We start from the raw sequence: 21328 nt of genomic DNA on the forward strand, positions 1-21328 counted from the left end.
TTGGAAATGCAGTTTCAGTATAAGCATTTTAGAATTTTTAACATTTTCATATACGATATTTTCTGCAAATATTGACCAATATTTCTTCGGTATTTCATTTTATAATAAATTCTCTTCCGTTAAATGTTGTTCTACGTGTTTGTTTACGTTACACTATGACAAAATTTGGCTTGAGTATGGAGATGTCTGGATCTGTAACAATTTGTAACATTGTAACTTTGACAAAGTTTCATCATTATCTTGTCGGGACTTGATTTTACAGCAAGATATCTCAGTTTAAAGTTGTTGAGCGTATTCATTTACGTTATATGTAAAAAAGCGGTTTGAGTATGGCCATTTTTGGATTTGTAACAATTTGTAACAATTTGTAACTTTGGCATTGAATGATTAGTATCTCGTCGGGATTTGATTTTAGAGAAAAATGTTGCAGTTTAATGTTGTTCAGCGTATAAATTTACGTCATACTACATAAAAAAGCGGCTTGAGTATGGCCATTTTTTGATTTGTAACAATTTGTAACAATTTGTAACTTTGGCATTGAATGACCAGTATCTCGTCGGGATTTGATTTTAGAGAAAAATGTTACAGTTTAATGTTGTTCAGCGCGCCTATTTACGCCATACTAAGTAAAAAATCGGCTTGAGTATGGACATTTTTGGATTTGTAACAATTTGTAACAATTTGTAACTTTGCCATTGAATGATTAGTATCTCGTCGGGATTTGATTTTAGGGGAAAATATCTCAGTTTAATGTTGTTCAGAGCGCCCATTTACGTTATACTAAGTAAAAAATTGGCTTGAGTATGGACATTTTTGGATTTGTAACAATTTGTAACAATTTGTAACTTTGCCATTGAATGATTAGTATCTCGTCGGGATTTGATTTTAGAGAAAAATGTTACAGTTTAATGTTGTTCAGCGCGTCCATTTACGTCATGCTAAGTAAAAAAGCGGCTTGAGTATGGACATTTTTGGATTTGTAACAATTTGTAACAATTTGTAACTTTGGATTGATTGATCAGTATCTCGTCGGGATTTAATTTTAGAAAAAAATGTCTCAGTCAAATGTTGTTCAGCGTATCAATTTATGTCATACTATGTAAAAATGCGGCTTGAGTATGGCCATTTTTGGATTTGTAACAATTTGTAACATTGGTATATCTCGTCGGGATCGGACTTTAGAACAAAAAATGCGGGCCTAATGTTGTTCTCCTTGTCAAGTTACGTCATAATATTGACAATCCGCTGTTGGTAGTTACATTTTTGGATTTTTCGCAATTTGTAACATTGTGTATATCTCGTCGGGATCGGACTTTAGAAGGAAAAGTCCGGTCCTAATGTTGTTCTCTATGTCCAGTAACATCATAATATTGAAAATCCGAAGTTTCTAGTCACATTTTTGCAAATGTTACAAATTGTTACAAATTGTTACAAATTGTTACAAATTTCATACTGAGGGGTTCATTCCTGGGGTACTGTAGTCAGGGCAACATCGTTGTCGAGGGCAACAGCGTTGTCGTAGGCAACAGGGTTGTCGTAGGTAACTTGGTTGTCGTAGGCAACAGGTTGTCGAGGACAACAAGGGTTGTCTAGGTAATGATATGTGTGGTCATGGTGATTTGGTGGTCATGGTGATCTTTATTCGCCATAGTGTTCCTTAATCGTCATGGTTATCAAATATTGTCATAGTGGTCGATAATATCCATAGCTATAGTTTAATGGCATGGTAATTATGCTGTCATGTTTATCTATTCGTCTTGGTAATATCTTAGTTACTTAGTATCCTTGGATATCCTGTTGTCATAGTCGTCTGGTTTTCCTACTTGATTCGTCGTCCTAGATACTCTGTTGTCTTGACTATCTGGGTGTCCTGGAGATTTTGCTGTCTAGTCGTCTTAGTTACCTGGTTGTCTTAGATACACTTATCTTAGATGCCTGGTTGGCTTTAATATTTTTACCTTAGATACTTGTTTGCCCTAGATTGATTATTACCTTAGATACTCAGTTGCCATGGTCTTGGTTGCCTTAGATATCTTTCTGATCAATATATCTAGCTGTCGTATATTTCTACTTGTTAAACATATCCTGTTGTCTTAGATACCCTGTTGCCTTACTGACGCTGTTGTCCTAATTTCGTTGTATTCTTACATATGATAGTGTGTTGATCATATTGTTGTCTTAGTTACCTTGTTTTCTTCGACCTCTTGTTGTCTTGGAGACGGCGTTGTCTTTGTTTCTTTGTTGTTTAACTTATTTTTGTTGTCTACGTTTAGTCGTTGTCTTGGTTATGGGATTTCCATGATACCAGGTTGTTGTGAAATTGTGTTGTCTTGGAAATTATGTCGTCTATCTTTCTTTATTGTCTTGGTTATTTGGTATCCAGAAAATCTTGTTGTCGTTGTTTCGTTGTTGTCTTGGTACTAAGTATCCATGATATCGTGGTGCCTCTTTTGTCATTACCATAGCAATATTTCCTTTAATGTTGGTCTATTTCTATGACAGCTTCTCCGTTTCTGTTCATTTATTGCCATGGTAATTATGTCTTGTTTTTTTAGATTTATTACCGTGGAAATATTTTGTCTATCTTTCTTTTATTGTCATGGCGATATATTCTTTTTCTTTCTTTCTTTGTCATGGTAATTTAGTCCTCTTTCTGACATTACCCCTTGGTACTATGTCTTGTTCTGTTGCTAGGTAAAATTGTTTGTTTTATGGTCTTGTGACTTTAGTTTCTTTGGTATTTGATTGCCATGGAAACCTGGAAAGTCTCCTATCCTTCGTCGTCATGGATTATTTGTTGTTAGTCATTATTACTTGTTATGGCCTCTTTGTTATCTTTTCATGTGGTTGTCTTGGATTCAACTTTGTCGTTTGGATACGACGTTGTCTCCCATATTATTCTTTCTGGGTTACTTTGCTGTTTCCCTTCCGTGTTGTCATGGTTTTTATGTTGTCTGGGATCCAGTGTTGTTGTATTCTTTGTCATCGTCTATATGCTGTTGTTATGGTTATTTTTTTGTGTTAGATATGTTGTTATCTTAGCTACCTGGTTGTTCTATCTGGTATCCTTGGTTACATTTTGGTCCTGATTATCTTGTTTGTTCCATATGATGTTGACTTCCATATTATCTAATCCAAAATAACTTGTTGTCATAGTTATCAAATTGTCTCAGATATTATGCTGTCTCAGACTTGTCTTTGTCATAGATATCTGGTTGTCGTAGTAATTAGGTTGTCATAGATATATTATTGTCTTCCATATCCGGTTCTCTTGGTATTTTACATACCTGTTTGTCTTGAGTACCCGGTTGTCTTGAGTATAATATTGTCTTACACATGATATTGTCTCGGACGCTTTGTTGTCCTAGATATCATGTTGCCTTGGATATCTGGTTGTCTCAGATATATTATTGTCTTAAAAATCGAGTTGTCTTAGTGACATTGTTGTCTTGGTGACATTGTTGTATTGGTCACGTTATGGTCTTGGTTACGTCGTTGTCTGAAACACATTGTCGTCTTAGTTATCTTGTTACCTTAGTTTCTTTTTTTTTCTTAGTTACGTTGTTGTCTTAGATACTTTGTCTTGGTAACGTGGTCTTATTCATTTTTTTTTTTAGAAAATTTGTTGTCATGGATATCTTCTTGTCTTGGATACCTTGTTTTGTTAGGAATCATGTTGTCTTGGATATCGTGTGTCTTATATATCATGTTACCTACGGTATCATGCTGTCGTCGATATGTTGTTGCTATAGACGTCTTCTTTTCTTAGCAACTTGTTGTCTTATATATTTTTTTGTCCTACCCACCTGCCTGTCTTAGTTAAGTGGTTGCCTTTTTATTTATTCTCGTCGACAATTTGGTATCATTGTAATCTTGTTGTATTAGATATGTACATGGTTGCCTTACATATCTTGCTGCCTTAATTACTGCGTAAATTGCATTCTGTATCGTGTTGGTAATTATTTTTTTCTTGAATACTACGATGTCTTGTCATCTTCACCGTATTGGATCCGTTGTTTTAGCTTCTTGGATATCTTGTATTTTATCCTGTCCTAAACTTTTCTTGTTGTTTTTAATATTTTGCTTGTATCTTATTGTTCGTATCCTCGTAATTTGTCAAGCTAAGAATGTACAGGAGTTTTTAGATATAGTCCTTAAATACCTATGTATGATCGCTTTCTCGTTAATCTCAACAACTGCTATCTGTTTATACTGTTTGACATAATATTGTATAAGTTTATCTTTTTCGTAACTTGACTCGCACCTTTTGTTTATATACTACTACCTATTGTTATGATATCAAAATCGTTCGCATGACTTCATCAGACTTATTCGAGGTTTCCACAATTTTTGTTTATAATAATGCAAAACATTATTGACTTTTTTCTGGTTTATTGAGCTCGAGCTACATTTTTAATTGGTGACACTTAAATCTACTTTGGACTCAAAGCATCTCATGGGTCCGTGATTTGCCAAGTTCTCGTGATTTAAAAGTGTCCTAGAAAGTATTATTTCATTTTAATTGTTTTCTTGTCGTTTTTAAAGTTTCTTGGGCCAATCCAGGTCAATCAATTGGGGTTTTTTTTCATTATGTGCAGTGTCTGTATTCTCAATTTTAATTGAAATACATTCGGATTATGCATCAGTTTGGTGTTTGTTATAAACAACTAGTTTTAGGTCATTCTCGCAGTTTTAGTCTTTCTATTTACACTTTGGAATGTTAATGGAACATTTTTTTTAAATCTTGTGCGCAAAGAAGCCAGTAAGTACCGGATGTTCTTTAGAATATATCATTTACTATATGCAATCAATCTAGACATTATCCCGTATTCAATATTTGTCCCATAAAGACTTCATAACTACTCTATTATTGTAGACTCATTGTACTTGGTGTACGGTAAAATTATTACGAATACCATTTATAGACGAGCTCCTTGAAACGAAAAAAAAGTATCGTCTAACAATTGCATTGTATATTTCGTTCCTAGTATTTTGTTCAATGTCGTTTAATCTTTACCATATTTCATAGGAGGTTGCGCTAGCATATTTCCGAACTGTTGTACAGGCCTTTATTTATATGGTCTCCTTTCGTTTCTTGCATTTACCCCTTTCATGTACGATCCTATGGTTTTCACGTCAGAATTTTGTCATGAACTTCGTAATATATTATGATACACTTTTTTTCGGGCCTTAAATAGCTAGGGTAGAATATTTTAATGTTATTACCGTTATTCTGCTATGTTTATAAATCATTTCGAATTTTAAGTATTACTTTTCCATCTTTAGCTCAAATTTCCTTTCTCTGTCCATTTATTTCTGACAGTCACGCCATCGAAGTATTTCGTTTCCAAACTCTTTTGGGCATTGTATAAAGTGCTGTTTTAACATCTATTGTTGCAGTCGTTTAAAAGTCTCGTAGAAAGTAAGACTTAGTGATATTGTCCTTTTTTCATATTCTATGAGTGACTTAGTTTAAAACGGATTCAATTCATTAGCTGCTGAACCGTTTTGCAGTGTATCTTTTTCTGTTTGCTATGTGCATTGTGTTTAGAGACTACAAAAAAATTATTTCTGAAACTCCACACTTACAGTGAGTGGACAAAACTGTTCGAGTGTTTTTAAAAAGCTACATTTTCTCTTATTTCCATATCGTAATAGCATCCAAAAAATCGGCCAAAATTAGGTACAATAGTTAATTGACTATTACAAATAAAAATTGGTTTTATTTAAACTCAGGCCCATTTTTGGTGTAACAAAAATTACATAAAATTTTGTGGACACTCGAACAGTTTTGTCCAATGGAAAATTTTACGACTAATATTTGGTTCTTCCTCCTTTGGCGTTGATAACCGCTTCAATCCTTTTTGGCATAGATAATATAAGGTCTTGGCATAACTTTGGGGCAATTTTGTCCCATTCCTGGGTGATCCGGTCGAATAGCTCGGTTAAGCTTTTTGGGGCCGTTTCGTAGGCGCAAAGTCGTTTTTTTATTATCGCCCAGAGATTCTCGATCGGATTTAGATCTGGGGAATATGAGGGCCAATCTAACACACGTACGTCATTGTTTTGAAACCAATTTTTTGCCATTTTCGAGGTATGTTTTGGGTCATTATCCTGCTGAAATACGACATCCTTGATACTTCGATTGTAGTAACTAACACTGGCCGTTAGATCGTCGCTCAAAATATCACAGTATAACTTGCTGTCCATAGTACTATCGATACGAACAATGTATCCAGGACCTTCCCAGAGAAAACAACCCCACAATATTATGTTTCCACCACCATGCTTGTACAAATGTTGGAGATGACAATCTCGGATCTCTTCGTCTGTGGCATTCCAAAACCACTGAGCTCCGTCAGAGCCAATACGGTTTATTTTCGTTTCGTCACTAAAAACAACATTCTTCCAATCATCAACAGTCCAGTTTTGGTGGACCTTGGCCCAAGAAAGTCTCGCCTTTTTACGGCTTGGTGTTAATGGCAGTACTTTAGGCTTATGTTCAGCCTTCATCCCGGCCGAATTCAACATGCGGCGAACAGTCCTTCCGCAGACAAACACTTCTTCCTTTTTTAGAGCCTCAACAGCATCCTTGACAGTCTTGTTCACATTTGTTTTGAAGCCTCTAATCAATGAGCGGCCTGTTGATGTTGAAATCTTGCGAGGTGCTCCACCAATTTTTTTGTGAATGTCAAGATTAGCTTGTTTTTTTATCTTTGCAATGGTTGACAAACTAACAGACACTTTTTTTGCTATTTCACGAAAAGAAAGCCCGTCGTTTAGTAATTTAATGATCTCGTTTTTTAATGTCAAAGAAATGCTTTTTGTCATCTTAATGAGTAAAGTCTTATATTACGAAAATAAAGAGAAAAAAATAATATGTGGACTAGCCACCAAAACCTGTCTGAAAAATTTTTTTGGGGCTTATATGACTGTTTTTTCGAAAGATTTTTATGGTTTTCTAAAAAATTTCAGCACTGGACATAACTGTTCGAGTGATAAGCAGTTTTAAACCCAGAATATCCGCTGTTCCTGTGACACAAAAAATACAAAAACGCTATTGCTGGTGTAGCAACGCGTGCACTGGTATCTGTCAAAATTTGAAATTATTTCGAGGAGTTTACACATTGTTGACAAAGATGGGACTGAAATTTTCTAAACACTCGAACAGTTTTGTCCACTCACTGTACTTAAAAGATCCTGAAATAAATCGTCTGATAGTTTATGGTTTGTATCTATTGTTTCCACCACCATTTAAATGCAAAATGATCATAAGATTTTTGTGTTTGGTTAAAAGAGGGACTGAAATATTCCGAAAGAGTCTCGTTATTATTCACGCTTTGAGGATATTCATTTTTATACTCGGTGATCGTTTAATTAATAAATTCCAATAAGTTGTTTGGCTTATGAGTAATCTCCTTCTGGTCTAGCTAATTATCTCGCTACTGCTCACTTTATAGCCTGCTACAATTTATTTTCGATAGAATCCGTAATAAATCCCAACATTGTACTCCTATAGTATCGCATTTTGATTTATAAACTGATTATTTTTCTCGCTAGACTTTTTTTAAATGTTTCCTTGCTTCAATAGATTTATTCTATAGCTAGAAAATAAATTCCCAAGTCTTTAGAAATACTTTTCGATTTCGGATAATTATTTGTGCATATCTGTTTTATGCGTCCTTTTTCTGCAATTTCTTTCCGCTTCGCACGAAATCGTTGTATTTTTCTTTTATATAGTAAAGGGTAACGTAAAAAATGTTATTTAAACATAGGATACACTTTTGGGTATTTAAAACCGGCTTCAAGGATATTCATGGGATGTATGTTCTATTTTCTTATAGACTTGAGAAAGTTTTTTGTTTATTACTGCGTCAATTCTTCTTCCGTTTACTTCCTTTTTAATGTATGCAGTGTTTCTATGGCTTGTAAAAAGATTTCCATTATCCTACAGTTATTTCTGTGATAGTCATTTTCAAGGGTTGCCAAGTGTTGTGGTTTTTAATAATTTCATCAATGGTTGTTCATTATTTGGTTACTCTTTTGTATAAGTTACTCAATGTTTCCCTAGCAAGTACTATGAGCCCTCCAAGTATTCTCCCAGCTATTGCATTTGTCCCAAAAAATATACTTACCCAAATTCATATTGTTCTTTAGCAATTTTGGAATTGGTTTATCAGCAATGAATGTAAAGTCTTCATGTCATAAATCGAAACGAACTAGTCTATGCTAAAATTATTTCTAATACTTGTTTAAACCTATGGTATAAAGAACAATTGTTCTGTAACTTTCGGATTTGTTTGCCAAAAATCTGATTATCTGGGCGTTTATTGTTCTACTTTCTTCGTAATTCCTAGTTGAACACCTTTTATAATACTAGAACTGTTATAACAATGCCAATTACTGTGTCAGTCCAAGTTTACGTATTTTTCAATAAGTATTTTTGGGTTTATGTACTTGGCTCTCTTGTATTTATTTTCAATTCTTTAAAGAACAGATTGGGAGACGTTCATTTAACTATCTGCATAATATTGATTGCTCCAAAAATGTGTGAGATAACATTATTAAACGAAACTTTAATTTTTTTTGTTTATTCTTAAGGTACTTTCGTGAATATCACATCAATTCATCTTTAGTTTCTCTAATGTTTAATGCCAACAGTCTCTACCGTTTGCTAAAACTATTTCAAGATTATTTTACTACTTTTCTTGTTCCAAACCGTTATGTTTTACGTGATGTGGTGTTTTCAATAATGTTACCACTACTTTGTAAATACTTGATCACCTTATATATATTTCGATTAGTCTTTGGTATGTACAGCTTAAAGTATGTACTGTAATTTTTAATTGGTAAACATTCGATAACTTAGATGGCGGGGTACTTTGATTTTGTTGTCTGTCAATATAACAAATAGTCAAAATCAAAATGATCAATGTATCGTTGGGATTACATTTAAGAACAAAATGTCGCAGCTTAATGTTCGTGTACGTTTAAATTTACGTCATATTTTTTTTGAAAATTTGGCTTCGGTATAAGATGTTTTTTATTTTTTACGATTTTTAACATTGTATATTTTGCAAACATTGATCCTTATTTCTTCGGGATCTGATTTAAGAGCAAAATATCAGTCTAATGTTGTTCAGCGCGTTCAGTTACGTTCAAAAATCTGTAATTGCAGCTTTGGTACGGCCATTTTTGTTTTTGTAACAATTTGTGACATTATATCTTTAGCAAAGATTGACCAGTATCCGGTGGCATTTGCTTTTAGAGCAAAATATCTCAGTTTAAAGTTTTTCAGCTTAGAAATTTACTTCATACTATGTAAAAAAACGCCTTGAGTATAAGCGTTTTTGGTTTTATATTACTTTGTTACATTGTATATATCCTCGTCTGGATCAGAATCGAAACAAAAATTCCGAGCCTAATATTGTTCTCCGTATCAAGTTACATCATCATATTGAAAATCTGCTATTTCTAAAGACGTCTTTAAAAATGTTACAAATATATTACTGAGGGATGCATTCCTGGGGTACTGTAGGCAGTGTTAAGAAAACGTATTGTCGATTTGGAGACTGATTGTGATAGTCCTACCCTTTGCGAAGTCAACATCGATGCTTTTATTTCGTAGCCATTGAAGGAGCTGCCAATCATGCCGAAAACTCGTTTGAAACTGTCTTTAAGCCCCGATTGGAAGCAAGCATTGACTCGTCTGGACTTCGGTTACTTCACGTTTTGTGGTGAGAGGGACTCTGTCAAGAATTATCCGCACACTTTGCTTTTGGAGGCCTTTTCGGAAGCATACATGCACATTCATGTCCTCTTCCCCAGCATGAAGAAAATGAAGCTTGGTGTGAAGAATTCAAGAAGAATGTTTGGTACCGCCGCGCAAAAAACTTTCACTGACCGCCTTCTAATTCCTGCCATTCGACGTGTTTTGATTTGTCCTCGTGCAAATCGATCTGGTGGCTCTTATGGCAAAGCCATTGGTACTGAATTTCATATGACGGTGCCAAAATGTTTGCTTGGTTCGGAGCTTAGGCTCTTAGTCAAGTCTATGCGTGATATTGCCAAGGAAAGTCCCGATTTGGCCGCATATGGCCATTTTGTTTTTGTGATTTTTTCTTTCGGGGAAAAAGCGCAATGTGCGGTCCGTATTACACGTCTATTCTTGATACCATGGTCGACTGGCCCCAACTTGACCCTCAAAGTTGCCTTGTAGATATTGACCTGAATCTATTTGCCGAATCCGAGGATGGCCGACCATTGGTATCGTACGTTAAAGAGGAAAAAGTCGAAAGTATGGGAAAACGTTTTGGTGATCCATCCATAAAGACAGATGATTATGGAATGTCTTTGGATTCTTATGGTGGCTTCTCGGGGAAAGGTCGGTCCGGTAGTCTTCTTACGCCTTCGAAAGTTATGATATATAACGATATCCAGTATCCGTTTTTCGATGTCCCATCTTGGTGTAGACGAAAAGGTGTCCGGTCCATGGATACCCGAGAAAATGAGAAATACTTTTCGTCATCAAGAAGGTCATCATTTAAAGAACATGGTATGCAATACATTTAATAGAAATTTTTTCCATATATTTCCTTCAAAAATTGTAATAGAGATGGGGTAATGCCCGTGTTTCCGAATACCGAAGACACCAGTTCACTACTCGTTTGGAGGTTTGTTTCCCCGCGATCTTAGCCACTACGGCTTACGTCGACGTCTTATTCGCAAAGTTGAAGTACGTTTTTCTATAGGTAATTCATTTTAGATACTCTATTAATTATGCTGCTTTTAATGATAGGTCTGCTTTTGCTGGTGAAGCGTTCATCCACATTGATTCGGGTATTTAACTTCATTACGTTGGTCTCTTGGTAAATCTTTTAAGTGACTTGGCCGAAAAATGTCTTGGTTCCGTTCTGTCGCAGTCGTTCTCCGGGTTATATGTCTTGACCTACATGCCCAACAACGTGATGCATTCTGATTGAACTTCAACCAACGCTGCCAATTTCGTATCATCAGCAGATATGATAAAAGTAGGTGCTGTTTTTCCCTGGTGCGTTTGCCGTCGATGGCGACAGAGTCATGTTTGGGCATACTTTCCATTCTACTCGTATTCAACAGGCATTTCCCGGTGCAGTTAATTTTGATTCCACCGAACAATTCATGTCGAGTAGATTCCAGGACGGTTACGTAAGAGGTACCAACGTGCCGGAAGCTTTTTATGATTTGTTCAACAATACCGAGACAACCTTAGAAGGATTACTTTTGACAATGTTCAATGCTTTTCCTCTTGCTCCCGTCACTTGTTCTACTCTTCAGGCGTATTCCGAAATGATCACTGACTCCGTGATGCCAATCGAAAAACCTTTTGATCATTGTCCTCTATTTTTGTATGATATTTCCAATATTGCAACTGTCAAAAATGTTTATAATGTTAATCAAGGTCTAATGCAGCACGGTTTCGGGACGAAGTTTGCCGCCTATTTTTTGGAGCAATTCTGGGCCGAATATATAACTTTTTTGAAGGATGGTGATTGCTATTTTGACCTACTTGGTTTCTCCAATGTTCCAACCAAGGCTTTTCTTTCCAACTTTGATGCTAAGCGAGTGGCTGAACCAATGTGTATTACAGAGCGAATGTATTGTCTTCTCCCATTGCCGGATAGAGACAGCTGTAGACCTGCGGACATTAAGGATGAACTGACTGCGTACTTGGATGGAAAAGGTATAGACTTAAACTGGAAGTCTTTTGGAACCAGGGCCTGGTATCTGGAGTTATTTGCAAACCCATTAATCAGTTAAGACGTCCTATCTCATTTTCATTCCTTGTTAATGGTTCAGTGTCTTCTTGCTTGTAAATATCTGCCAGTCTCGATAAAGTGTAGAATATATAAATGACAGGAATGTGTTTTTTTGTTCGTAAAGCATCTCGATTTGAGGTAGTATTTGAGGAATAGAACATATCTTTATTCAACTTCCTTCGTAAATATTTCGGTGATAACCAATCTGTCTGTGAATTACTTGGTTCCAATCCTCTTCCTTACATCAGTGCTAATTTCAGAAAGCTAAATGAGGACTCAAATACATCAGTATCAGAACCTAATCGTCTTACACGCGTTAAGCGCCGTAAAAAAATTGTTGCAATCGGTAAATGACCAAAATATAGTAGTTTAAGCTATTTTGATATTTATCACTATTTTGATATTTTACATTCGTCTATGCCTTTTTTAATTTTATGTCATTAATCATTTTCAGTGCCATTTTATTAGGCCTTATATTTAAATATTTTTCCCTATGAAGTTCTTCTCTCTATGACTAATATATTTCCAAGTCAGGATTGTTAGTTTGTTTACAGTTTTCTTTTTTGTAATAAATTTAAAATTATGAAACTAGTCTATTTTGTAAAATGTGCATAACTTAAAATGATTTCTTAGCCTTAGGCGATGGAGTTACTTAAATTAATTGAATAAACAGAAATGGTTTAAAGATGGGACAACTGTTAATAAAGTTGGAAACCTAGTAATAGTACCAAATAAAAACCAAAAAAATAATTTCAATAAGTTAGATACTTCTAAAGTCATTGCAAAGACCCATTTGTGCAAAGTATAATAGTCAAAACCAGTTTTTTTATAAGCTTTTCTGGACCTAAATAAGATATGACAGCTGGAACGAACTAAAATGTAAATCATAAAGCGATATACATATCCAGATGACAAAGATTTCTGGTACCGGCAAAAGTTACTACGAAGGGGGTTTTTCTATCATGCTCGCTGTCATAATCGTTTCATGTAGATGCATTAATTTAATTAATTTTTTGCCGGCAACTGTTCATCTGCAGGCCAGCCATCAATCATCAAATATTATTCGTAAGTAAGTAATGACTTACTAAACTTCGTCATTGCCTTTTTTCAAGCTAAATCAATATGCAATCCTGTTACTATGAATATAACCGGGCTTTCCCTTTTCGTTCTTCTCCCTTCATCAGGTATATAATTTTATGGCCGTCTCACATCCATTCTTCTTATACACTCTCTCTCACTTACTCTCTCTTTCTTATAATAAACAAAGTATCTTTAATTACTCGGTTTGTGTAAGCAAGTCTTTTTCGGTCTGTCCTCTCCGCCTTTCCGCTCTTGACATTTGCCAATTGTCCTTTAATGAGACATCAGAAACAAGCGAACTATCTTATGCAATTTGAAAAATATTTCCAACATAGGGTCATCCGTTCAAATATTCCGGTATCAAGATGATAATTTAATGCTAATGATGGGAGATACAATCTCATCTTTCTCGCCAAAGGTTACCGTACGGCTAATGGAAAGCTCATTAACTGGAATTTATTTATTAATTCCTATAACCCTATATAGAAAAAATTGTCGTTGCTCAGAAATGTTCGTGTCGATTATCCTTCAAACTGGATTATTACACGTTAGTAAACGTATATCTAAACGATGAGTCTAACATTACACTCTATTCATATAACGTCGGACCCATAAAAATCATAAAACCGAATAATCAGCTTTGCCCAAAAATATGCCATTAGCAAGTCACGAAGGCATTCGATATAACTTTATGTCGTTCTAACTTTCATTCGGGGTTGCTATGTCCGGCAATGCTGGGCTTTCAGAGGCAAGAATATTGCAGTGCACCTAGTGTATGACACTATAACGTAAATAAGCCAATGGTATCACCGTTCTTTGAGACAAAAGTAGAACCATTAAAAAGAGCTCATGTTTTTACGTCGGATAGTGTTCTTTTATTTGTCGATCCTAGTTTTGTCCGGGGTTGCTAAATACACCTATACTAGACCAGTCTCCAAAAAACTGATGACATTAAAGCAGCATTGGACTAAAGAAATATGCTGTAGACTCAAAAATGTTTCATTAAAGGTTATGGAAAAAATGGTTTCACTTCTTTATAAAAGATAATAACTTATACAATTTTCATGAAGAGCTTTTAACCGGATCAATAACTTAATAATAACAAAAGACAATAAATAAAAATGATCGCAAAGTGTCGGTATGATATCAGTATGTGATGTCCTTACAAAATACGAAAACCTCAAACGCTTAGGATAAATTGGAGGGCGCTGTATATCTGTTTTTGAAATTGAACTCACGTTTAAGGATGTTCTGATATGATTTGCAACTTACCTTATATGTGAAATTAGCTCAGATCATCCCCATACTAGTTTAGAATGCTTGAACCATTTCGGAACCGTTCTAATTTCTTATAATCTATTTTGGTCATTAGTTTAATGTAATCAGGAAACCCTTAAGTATCGGATCTGTAGGGATAACGGACCGGAGTATCCTGAATTCAACGGATTTTCAGGGATAACGGGCCGGAGTACCCTGAAATCAACGGATTTTGAGGGATAACGGACCAGAGTACGCAAACCTATTGGATCTTGACAGATAACGGACCAGAATTCTCAGATTTGTATGATTTAGGCTGCCGAAATGAAACGAAATAGATTGAGATCTTATATAGGAGATGTACTAATATGGACAAGCTCCGGTTTTTTTTTAAAAAAATGTTTTTTTATCAATATTTTTTTCCTAATTTGAATCCTGTCAAAAATAATGTTGCTATATTTTTTTATTATTAATCTGCTGCTTAAAAATGAAAAATCTGTGGGCATCGAATGTGAAGCCTCCAGAAATAAACGGTCCTAAAATGGACTACTAAAAGCCAAAATACAAAATAAATTTTATTACTGTTTCCTTACCTTAAATTTTTTAAAATGAACAATCAAAACAACAACAACAACCCTATCAATCACCAATTTATTGAAGTGACACCAAATCGTGTAGCCTATGGTAGCAACCGTCGAATGATACTACTGTTTCAGAAAAACAGCAGGTTCCTTTCGTCGTTCCTGCTGCTGCCGCCGTTTCCCCGGCTGCACCTGCTACTGCCACTGCTTATGCCACGGAGGCTGCTGCGACTATTAAGTTTCGGATACCAGATACACGCACTCAAAAGGGAATTCAGCTAGCACCTTTGCCCTTATTGAATTGTATGCTGATTACAACAAGCGGTTGGAGTCCAATCGTACGCTAGCTGAACTAAATGAGTTGTACCGTGCATGTTGCACTTATTCAAGACCAAAAACGGCACCAATGGAAGCAGACCTTCGAGGCCATTAAATTCTAAGTGGCGGCTCTCTGTGCTGCCTTCAGACATCGCAATGATAGGTTGAATCCAACTGGTATGGCACCGATTGAAAACTGGGATTACCATTATGCGATGGAAATCCCAACAGTGAGATGCCAACTACTGTGTATACCTCTCTTTCTGGAGAGACGATAGATAATTGTGGTGACGTTGCAGTGCTAGACGAGTAAGAGCCATCAAAAACGATGGTGCAGAGAAGGGTGTGGCTCGTGGGGCTGCCATTTAAAGTAGAGCGGTCGACCAAACGATCGAGTATCTGGTCACCTCTATGAATGAGATTGAGGCACGTCGTCTGGAGCATGGAGAACCGGAGCGTAGAAAGTTCACTAAATATGTTGCTCGTTCGACAACGTTTTTCGGTCACATGTTGGAGTCCATGGAGAAACGGGACCAGGTGCAGTCTCGCATTGGTGAGTAGATTGCAGGACACTCTGAATATAAGCGCGAGATGCTGATGGTAATGAAACGGGATTTTGGCTCAAGCAACAACAACGCCACGAGCTACAATCCCGTTGAAAACGGTGACTACAATTACACCAACAACACCAGCCACTACTTCCGCCCAGATGTCAATGGTATTCCTGACGCCAATGACTATCAGTTCAACAGTCATTCTCCCAGCAAAACCAGCGCGTATAACAAAACCGACGCCAACAATACCAACACCAGCAACATCGTCGTCAGCAGCACCCTTCCCAACAGCATCCTCCCATACAACACTGCCTCCACCCCCTCTGCCAATGACATGACAATCGATGGCAAGGTCACGACGGTTTCTCCTGTTAGTCAGACTTGCTTGATATCACTTATCCTTCGTCCGATGAATATAAACCTCATAACATCGACTAAAATATAATGGGGTTTTTTCTTCAATAATAAATTTGTTTTATTTTTCAAAAAAATTTAGGAAAAGCTGCATTAAAATGCGCAAGCGGGCTCGGTTACTTATAACACATGTATCACCCTGCTCTCCAACTACTAGACCAGTAGGCTCAAAAACACACCATCAAAACCTAGCTCCCCTCTTGCCGTTCGTGCATTGTGTAGAATAGCACACGACCCGATGATATCATTGATATCCAAATTATTATACACGTAAAGTCCTCCCTGCTGATCCCACTTGTACGTTTCTCACCCTATTCCTATGCCAACACTCTCTTTTCATAGCAACACATCAACCCCAACCCCCAATTATCCCCTTATACCCTATTGTCGATGCCTTCATCACCTACGGCTTGCGTGACATTCCCTTGCTCCCGGATAACCGTGTGCGCTTTTACCTGAGCCCTCCCTTTAGTACTCGTATCACTCGTTTGGATTACGGCACGTATGAGCATCACAACTTCAAGATGCCTGTTAAGGACTACCATCACACGTTACTTTTTACGATGGATGGCCAATGCCATCTGGAAATCCATATCATATTTCCAAACATGAAGGAGCTTGGTGTGGAAATGGACTCTGATGCCTCCGTACTTGACTCGTTTCACCAGGCCAAGTTCGCGAACGAACTTTTTCTTCCCGCTGTAAAGGTGTCCAAAGATCGCGTCCCCTCAGCATACAACCGCTGTGGTAGTTCATACGAACAATCAGCTGCTCGTGGTGTCCACAATGCCTTGTCTCTTACTTTATGGACGGAGGAGCTTTCCGATATCGTTGACATCATGCGTGATATGGTTCGGGAAAAGCAATCTTTGGCGATGTTCCGTCATTTCCGGTTTGTCCTTTCCGCGTTTGGGTTTAAGGCTCCTCTGCGTAGATTCAGTCATACGGCAATTCTCAGTAATATGATTGACAGGAATCAGTTGGCTGCCGTCCAAACTAGGGTGGACATTGGGTTGAACATTTTTGCGGTCTCTGATGATGATAACCGTCCAATCATCAGTTTTTTAAAAGAAGAGTTCTGTTCGGTAACTGGTGAACTTTTTGGTGGCGATAAATACCGTTTCGGAGTGTCAAGATATGAGCCTTGGCCGTTTCGGTGGCATGTCAGGCAAGAACCCTGCTCCAGCCATTAATGAAGCCTGGAAGATGATTATGTACAATGATGTCAAGATCCGGTTCACCAGAGCCAGGCAAGGCTTCAACGGTTACGTCGGTGAGGATTGGTCCCCGCCAAAGTCTCGGGCAACCATCAACCATGCAACTGGCCATTGGAGACAAGGGCTGGTAAGTGTTTATGTAGTATTATTTGTATTGTCTTTGCCTAACTTTTTTCATTCTTCTCTAAACAGAACTTTTACGAACGTTGCCTGCATGAGCATCAGGAAACTCAGTTCACCTCTCGTTTAGGAGTTCGTGTGAGTGCGGCGGATGTGTGCGACATACTCGTTCGCAAATTAATGGATGGGCTGCAGTAAGTTCTTTTTATCATTGACATTATATCTATGTATACAATCTAACATTTTCTTTTTATTTGAAGCCGCCTTCAATCGAACGGTGCGTTTATCCATTTCTTTGTCGACGAGTATCTCGCCTATGTCCGCGAGTTGCTGAATGTCACCTCGGAGATGATGGTCTCGTTAAGCCGGGATGTGCAATTACCTGCTGTGTCTGGCTTTGCGTTCTGCGTTTTTCTGTTGAACAGCCTCATGCATCCGGCCGATAAGGGATCTACTTGTTGCAACAACTTTGTCAAGACTCATCGCTGTAAAAAAAACTACCTGTTTTTTATGAGTTACCATTTCGTGTTTGATCTTAACGAGTGGCGTTTCATCGATGCTTTTGATTCGACCAGAATGGCGGATATGTTTCCCGGTTTGTCTTTTGTCAGAACTTTGGTGGTAGATGGTGACCGTTTAGTCAACGAAATAGACCGTATGGCTGCCGCTAATGAAATTAATCCGGAAAATGTGCACTTGGCTCATGACGTGGCACTTAACAACACGGTAAGCTACACCGTTTCTCTGGGTCCCTTGACCTTCGCTCCTTGTCTGCGCTTTTCCAAAACCCCACTTAGCAGGCATCGTGTTCCTGGAACTTGGTTGACCAACCAAGCTATCCCAATGTTTGACGTTGGCAATGCTGACACCGTCAGATACGCTGAAAAAACCCGTCAAATATTTCATCGTTTTGGTCTTGGGCCCGAATCCGCTGTCCGTTTCCTGGAAGTCTTTTTTGAGGAGTATTTTTCTATGGTTGGAGGTGGCCACACCGGGTGCAACATCGAAAATCTTTCGTTCGGTGGTGACCAATCCATGTTCGACCCTGAACTTCGGGATGCGCTGGATCTCACGGTCAAAATGGACTTTCTGAGGCGTGTTGCGTTTTTGCTCCTTATGTCGAACAAGAGCACCGTGAACGGGCCTGGGTTCAATCTTTGGTGACGGATGATCGTATGGATAGATCATGGAAAGCATTTGGTTCCCGCTCTGTTTTCTTGGAGCTTTTTCTGCATGCTGATATCAGTTCGAGGTCTCTCAAACACTTACATTGTATCCTTCTGGCGGCATCGGTGTATATTCTCGAATATGTGCCCATGTCGTGTCCTACTAAGATGTTTAGGCGTACATCTTCAACAACTATTGCGACGCGAAAAGTATCTTGGTTCTTAGAACCAATGGGTGACGTTTCCCGGGAGATGTTCCAGTTTCTTCAAGACTATGCCTATGATCACAAGTTTGAGGACCCAAGTTTTCCTCGTGTCTATCGTCGGGTCACTGAAATTCATGGTAGTCGTGTTGGTGGTAGAACCATTCCCCGTGTCCGCGCGCGAAATCATAGACGAAATGGCCGTTTGATTTAAATAATTTTATTACCATTCCTCTCACCCATTACAGCGCTAATTATGTCACTATCTTGAAGTTATTCCACAACTTCACCTATGCCACCTTCCTTTAATATGTCACCGTCCTTTACTATGCCACCTTCCTTTTATATGCCACTGTCCTTCGCTATGCTACCTTCCTTTAGTATGCCACCGTCCTTAACTATGCCACTGTCCTTTACTATGCGACCTTCCTTTTATATGCCACTATGTTCTTGTATGTTGTTATATCTCTCTATGTTTCCTTCTCTTACGATGAATTTTTTTTAGTTTAAGTCTTTTTTCCCCATTGTTTACTTATATTCCTCATTTTACTTTGTACCTTTATTATTTTTATACTTTTATTTATGCCTTTTTGTTTTCTTTTGTTATTTTTATTTGCCACCTTTTTTTGTCTCTATGTATTTTCCCTTTCATTTTTATTTTATAATATATTTTTTCTTATGCCCTATGTATTATGGAATTGATTATGTTATATCTAAACTTTTGATTGTCTTCATATCTAAAATTTCTTATTGCAAGCGTTATTAATCTGTATTTAATTTGACTTTAAATATCTGTACTTTTTTTTCCTTATATTACTGGTTTTTAATATATGTGTTCTTTTAAAGTTCTTGCACTCGTAAAGTGAAATTTGTTTTTGGCTCGAGGTCAGTTAGTAAGATATCAACTTGAAGAAACATGAAACACGTCCAAGTTCATGCTTAATTGACCTATAGAATCCCGCATTTTAAAGTTACTTAAACAGTGTTTCCTTTAAGACAATCGTCATTTGCCATGTATTTCCTCAATTATTGAGTTTATTTCTTTCAGCTAAAGCTCATTTGATGCGATTTTGACTTTTAATTAACTCATGACACGTAGAAAAACGTTTATAACAGAACTAAAAAAACGCCATCACTTTAAAGTTCCTCAAAAAAAAGTTGTATCCCCTTAATGTTATTTTGACAGTATTTCTAGCAAATATTTAGTTTATTTATTTCGGCTTGAGGCGAATTCTTAAGTTTTGATTTTAAATATAATAGGAGACACGTCCAAACGTATGAACAAAGGATACAAAAACAGCCTGTTGCTCTGAGAAGCTTCATAACAAAATAATGTCCGATAATGTCTTTTTCCTGTCATTTTTCAAAGACTAAACTGTTTATTTCTTAGGGTGCATACTTAGCATTTGCTTTTTGACTTAAAAATTGGAAGAGACAATTCCGAGGTTCCAGTTCATTAATCGGTAAGGTCTGTCACATATGCCCAAGTAATTATATTTTGAATTGCAGCCCTTACCTCGTACTTTTTCGATTTTTTGTACCGGACTTGGCTATTTTAAACAAATAAGAACCATTATGTCTAGCATTTGTTACCTAAAACGTTTGCTACTATACGTACACTAATTGATTAAATTGCCGCTGTAAAGATTCATAATAGCCGAAAGAAGCATCATAATATCATTCTGCAATTATTCCTAAATTAAAGTTTTATAACAGCATTCTGTCTACTATCTCATTGCTAGAGCCTAATATACACTACCTAAAGACCAAAACGACTGAACGGTTGTAATTTTTAAGCCAATCACAGCTCAGCAAGACCTAAAAAAAAGTTTTTTTTTAAAAAGTTATTTTGCTCCAAAAAAGCAAACAAAGTTAAAAGCGGCGTTTGAAATATTTTGTCCATTTTTGAATTTTTAAAAACATTCTCAGCCAATCAATTATTGGCCAACGGCGTTGAAACTAGTATCATTCGAAAGCCCGTTTTAAGGCGCAGAGTGTAACTTAGTCGGATTTTTAAAGTTAATTCTAAAATCTATTTTAAAAATGATTTAAATTTCATTTCCCTGCTTAAAATCGGAATTTTCGACTTTAAACGTGTGTAACAACATTTCAGCCAATCCAAGGGGGGTCATTTTATACATTTTTGAAATGCCACATTTTTAGCTATTTTTAGAAATTCTTTTCGATGTTTCGTCAGGGGTACTGATGTAGTGCACCTAGTGTATGACACTAAAACATCAATAAGTCAATGAGAACACCGTTTTTTTGGGACCACAGTAGTACCGTTAAAAAGAGTTCGTTTTTGTTACGTCTGGTAGCGTTCTTGCAATTATCGGTCCGAATTTCGTCCGGGGTTGCTATCTTTATATAACAATTTTTTACAATTCTTATGTCATCTACGTTTTTTTGATTTTGCGGTCCAAGTCTAAATGTTACCTGAACCTCTGGTAGAGGTAATTAGCTAAAATTGGACCGGGACCGGAGGTTTCGGTCTAAATTGAAGTTTACCACGATTAAGGTTTACGGTGTTAATTTATAAAAAAGAGAGAGAGAAAAAAAAAGAGAAATAAACCGGATGATGATATAAAATGTTTCCACTCGACCCTCTAATACTTCCTAT

General features: G+C 36.9%; 3 protein-coding genes across 3 annotated transcripts; all 3 read left to right on the forward strand.

Annotated features, from left to right (window-relative positions):
- Positions 1-9649: 9649 nt before the first annotated feature.
- On the forward strand, positions 9650-11864 carry EV154DRAFT_578474 (uncharacterized protein; the record flags this gene model as incomplete). The annotated part of the gene is made up of 7 exons (XM_051606557.1): positions 9650-10151; positions 10220-10384; positions 10473-10555; positions 10614-10735; positions 10799-10819; positions 10883-10964; positions 11035-11864. The coding sequence occupies 7 exons, from the start codon at positions 9650-9652 to the stop codon at positions 11797-11799; spliced, it is 1740 nt and encodes a 579-aa protein (XP_051451916.1). The 3' UTR covers positions 11800-11864.
- An 842-nt stretch (positions 11865-12706) lies between these two features.
- On the forward strand, positions 12707-13789 carry EV154DRAFT_486983 (uncharacterized protein; the record flags this gene model as incomplete). Its single annotated transcript, XM_051598916.1, has 3 exons — positions 12707-12867; positions 13365-13425; positions 13676-13789. 3 exons carry the CDS (start codon positions 12707-12709, stop codon positions 13787-13789), a joined length of 336 nt encoding a protein of 111 aa, XP_051451917.1.
- Positions 13790-15269: 1480 nt separating this feature from the next.
- On the forward strand, positions 15270-18922 carry EV154DRAFT_569811 (uncharacterized protein; the record flags this gene model as incomplete). Its single annotated transcript, XM_051606159.1, has 8 exons — positions 15270-15343; positions 15409-15591; positions 15661-15962; positions 16345-17049; positions 17138-17346; positions 17412-17533; positions 17600-18413; positions 18470-18922. The coding sequence occupies 8 exons, from the start codon at positions 15270-15272 to the stop codon at positions 18920-18922; spliced, it is 2862 nt and encodes a 953-aa protein (XP_051451918.1).
- Between the last annotated feature and the right edge of the window lie 2406 nt (positions 18923-21328).

This window comes from Mucor mucedo (genome assembly GCF_025094135.1).
Source record: "Mucor mucedo strain NRRL 3635 chromosome Unknown EV154scaffold_165, whole genome shotgun sequence".
In the NCBI taxonomy this organism is placed as follows: domain Eukaryota; kingdom Fungi; phylum Mucoromycota; class Mucoromycetes; order Mucorales; family Mucoraceae; genus Mucor; species Mucor mucedo.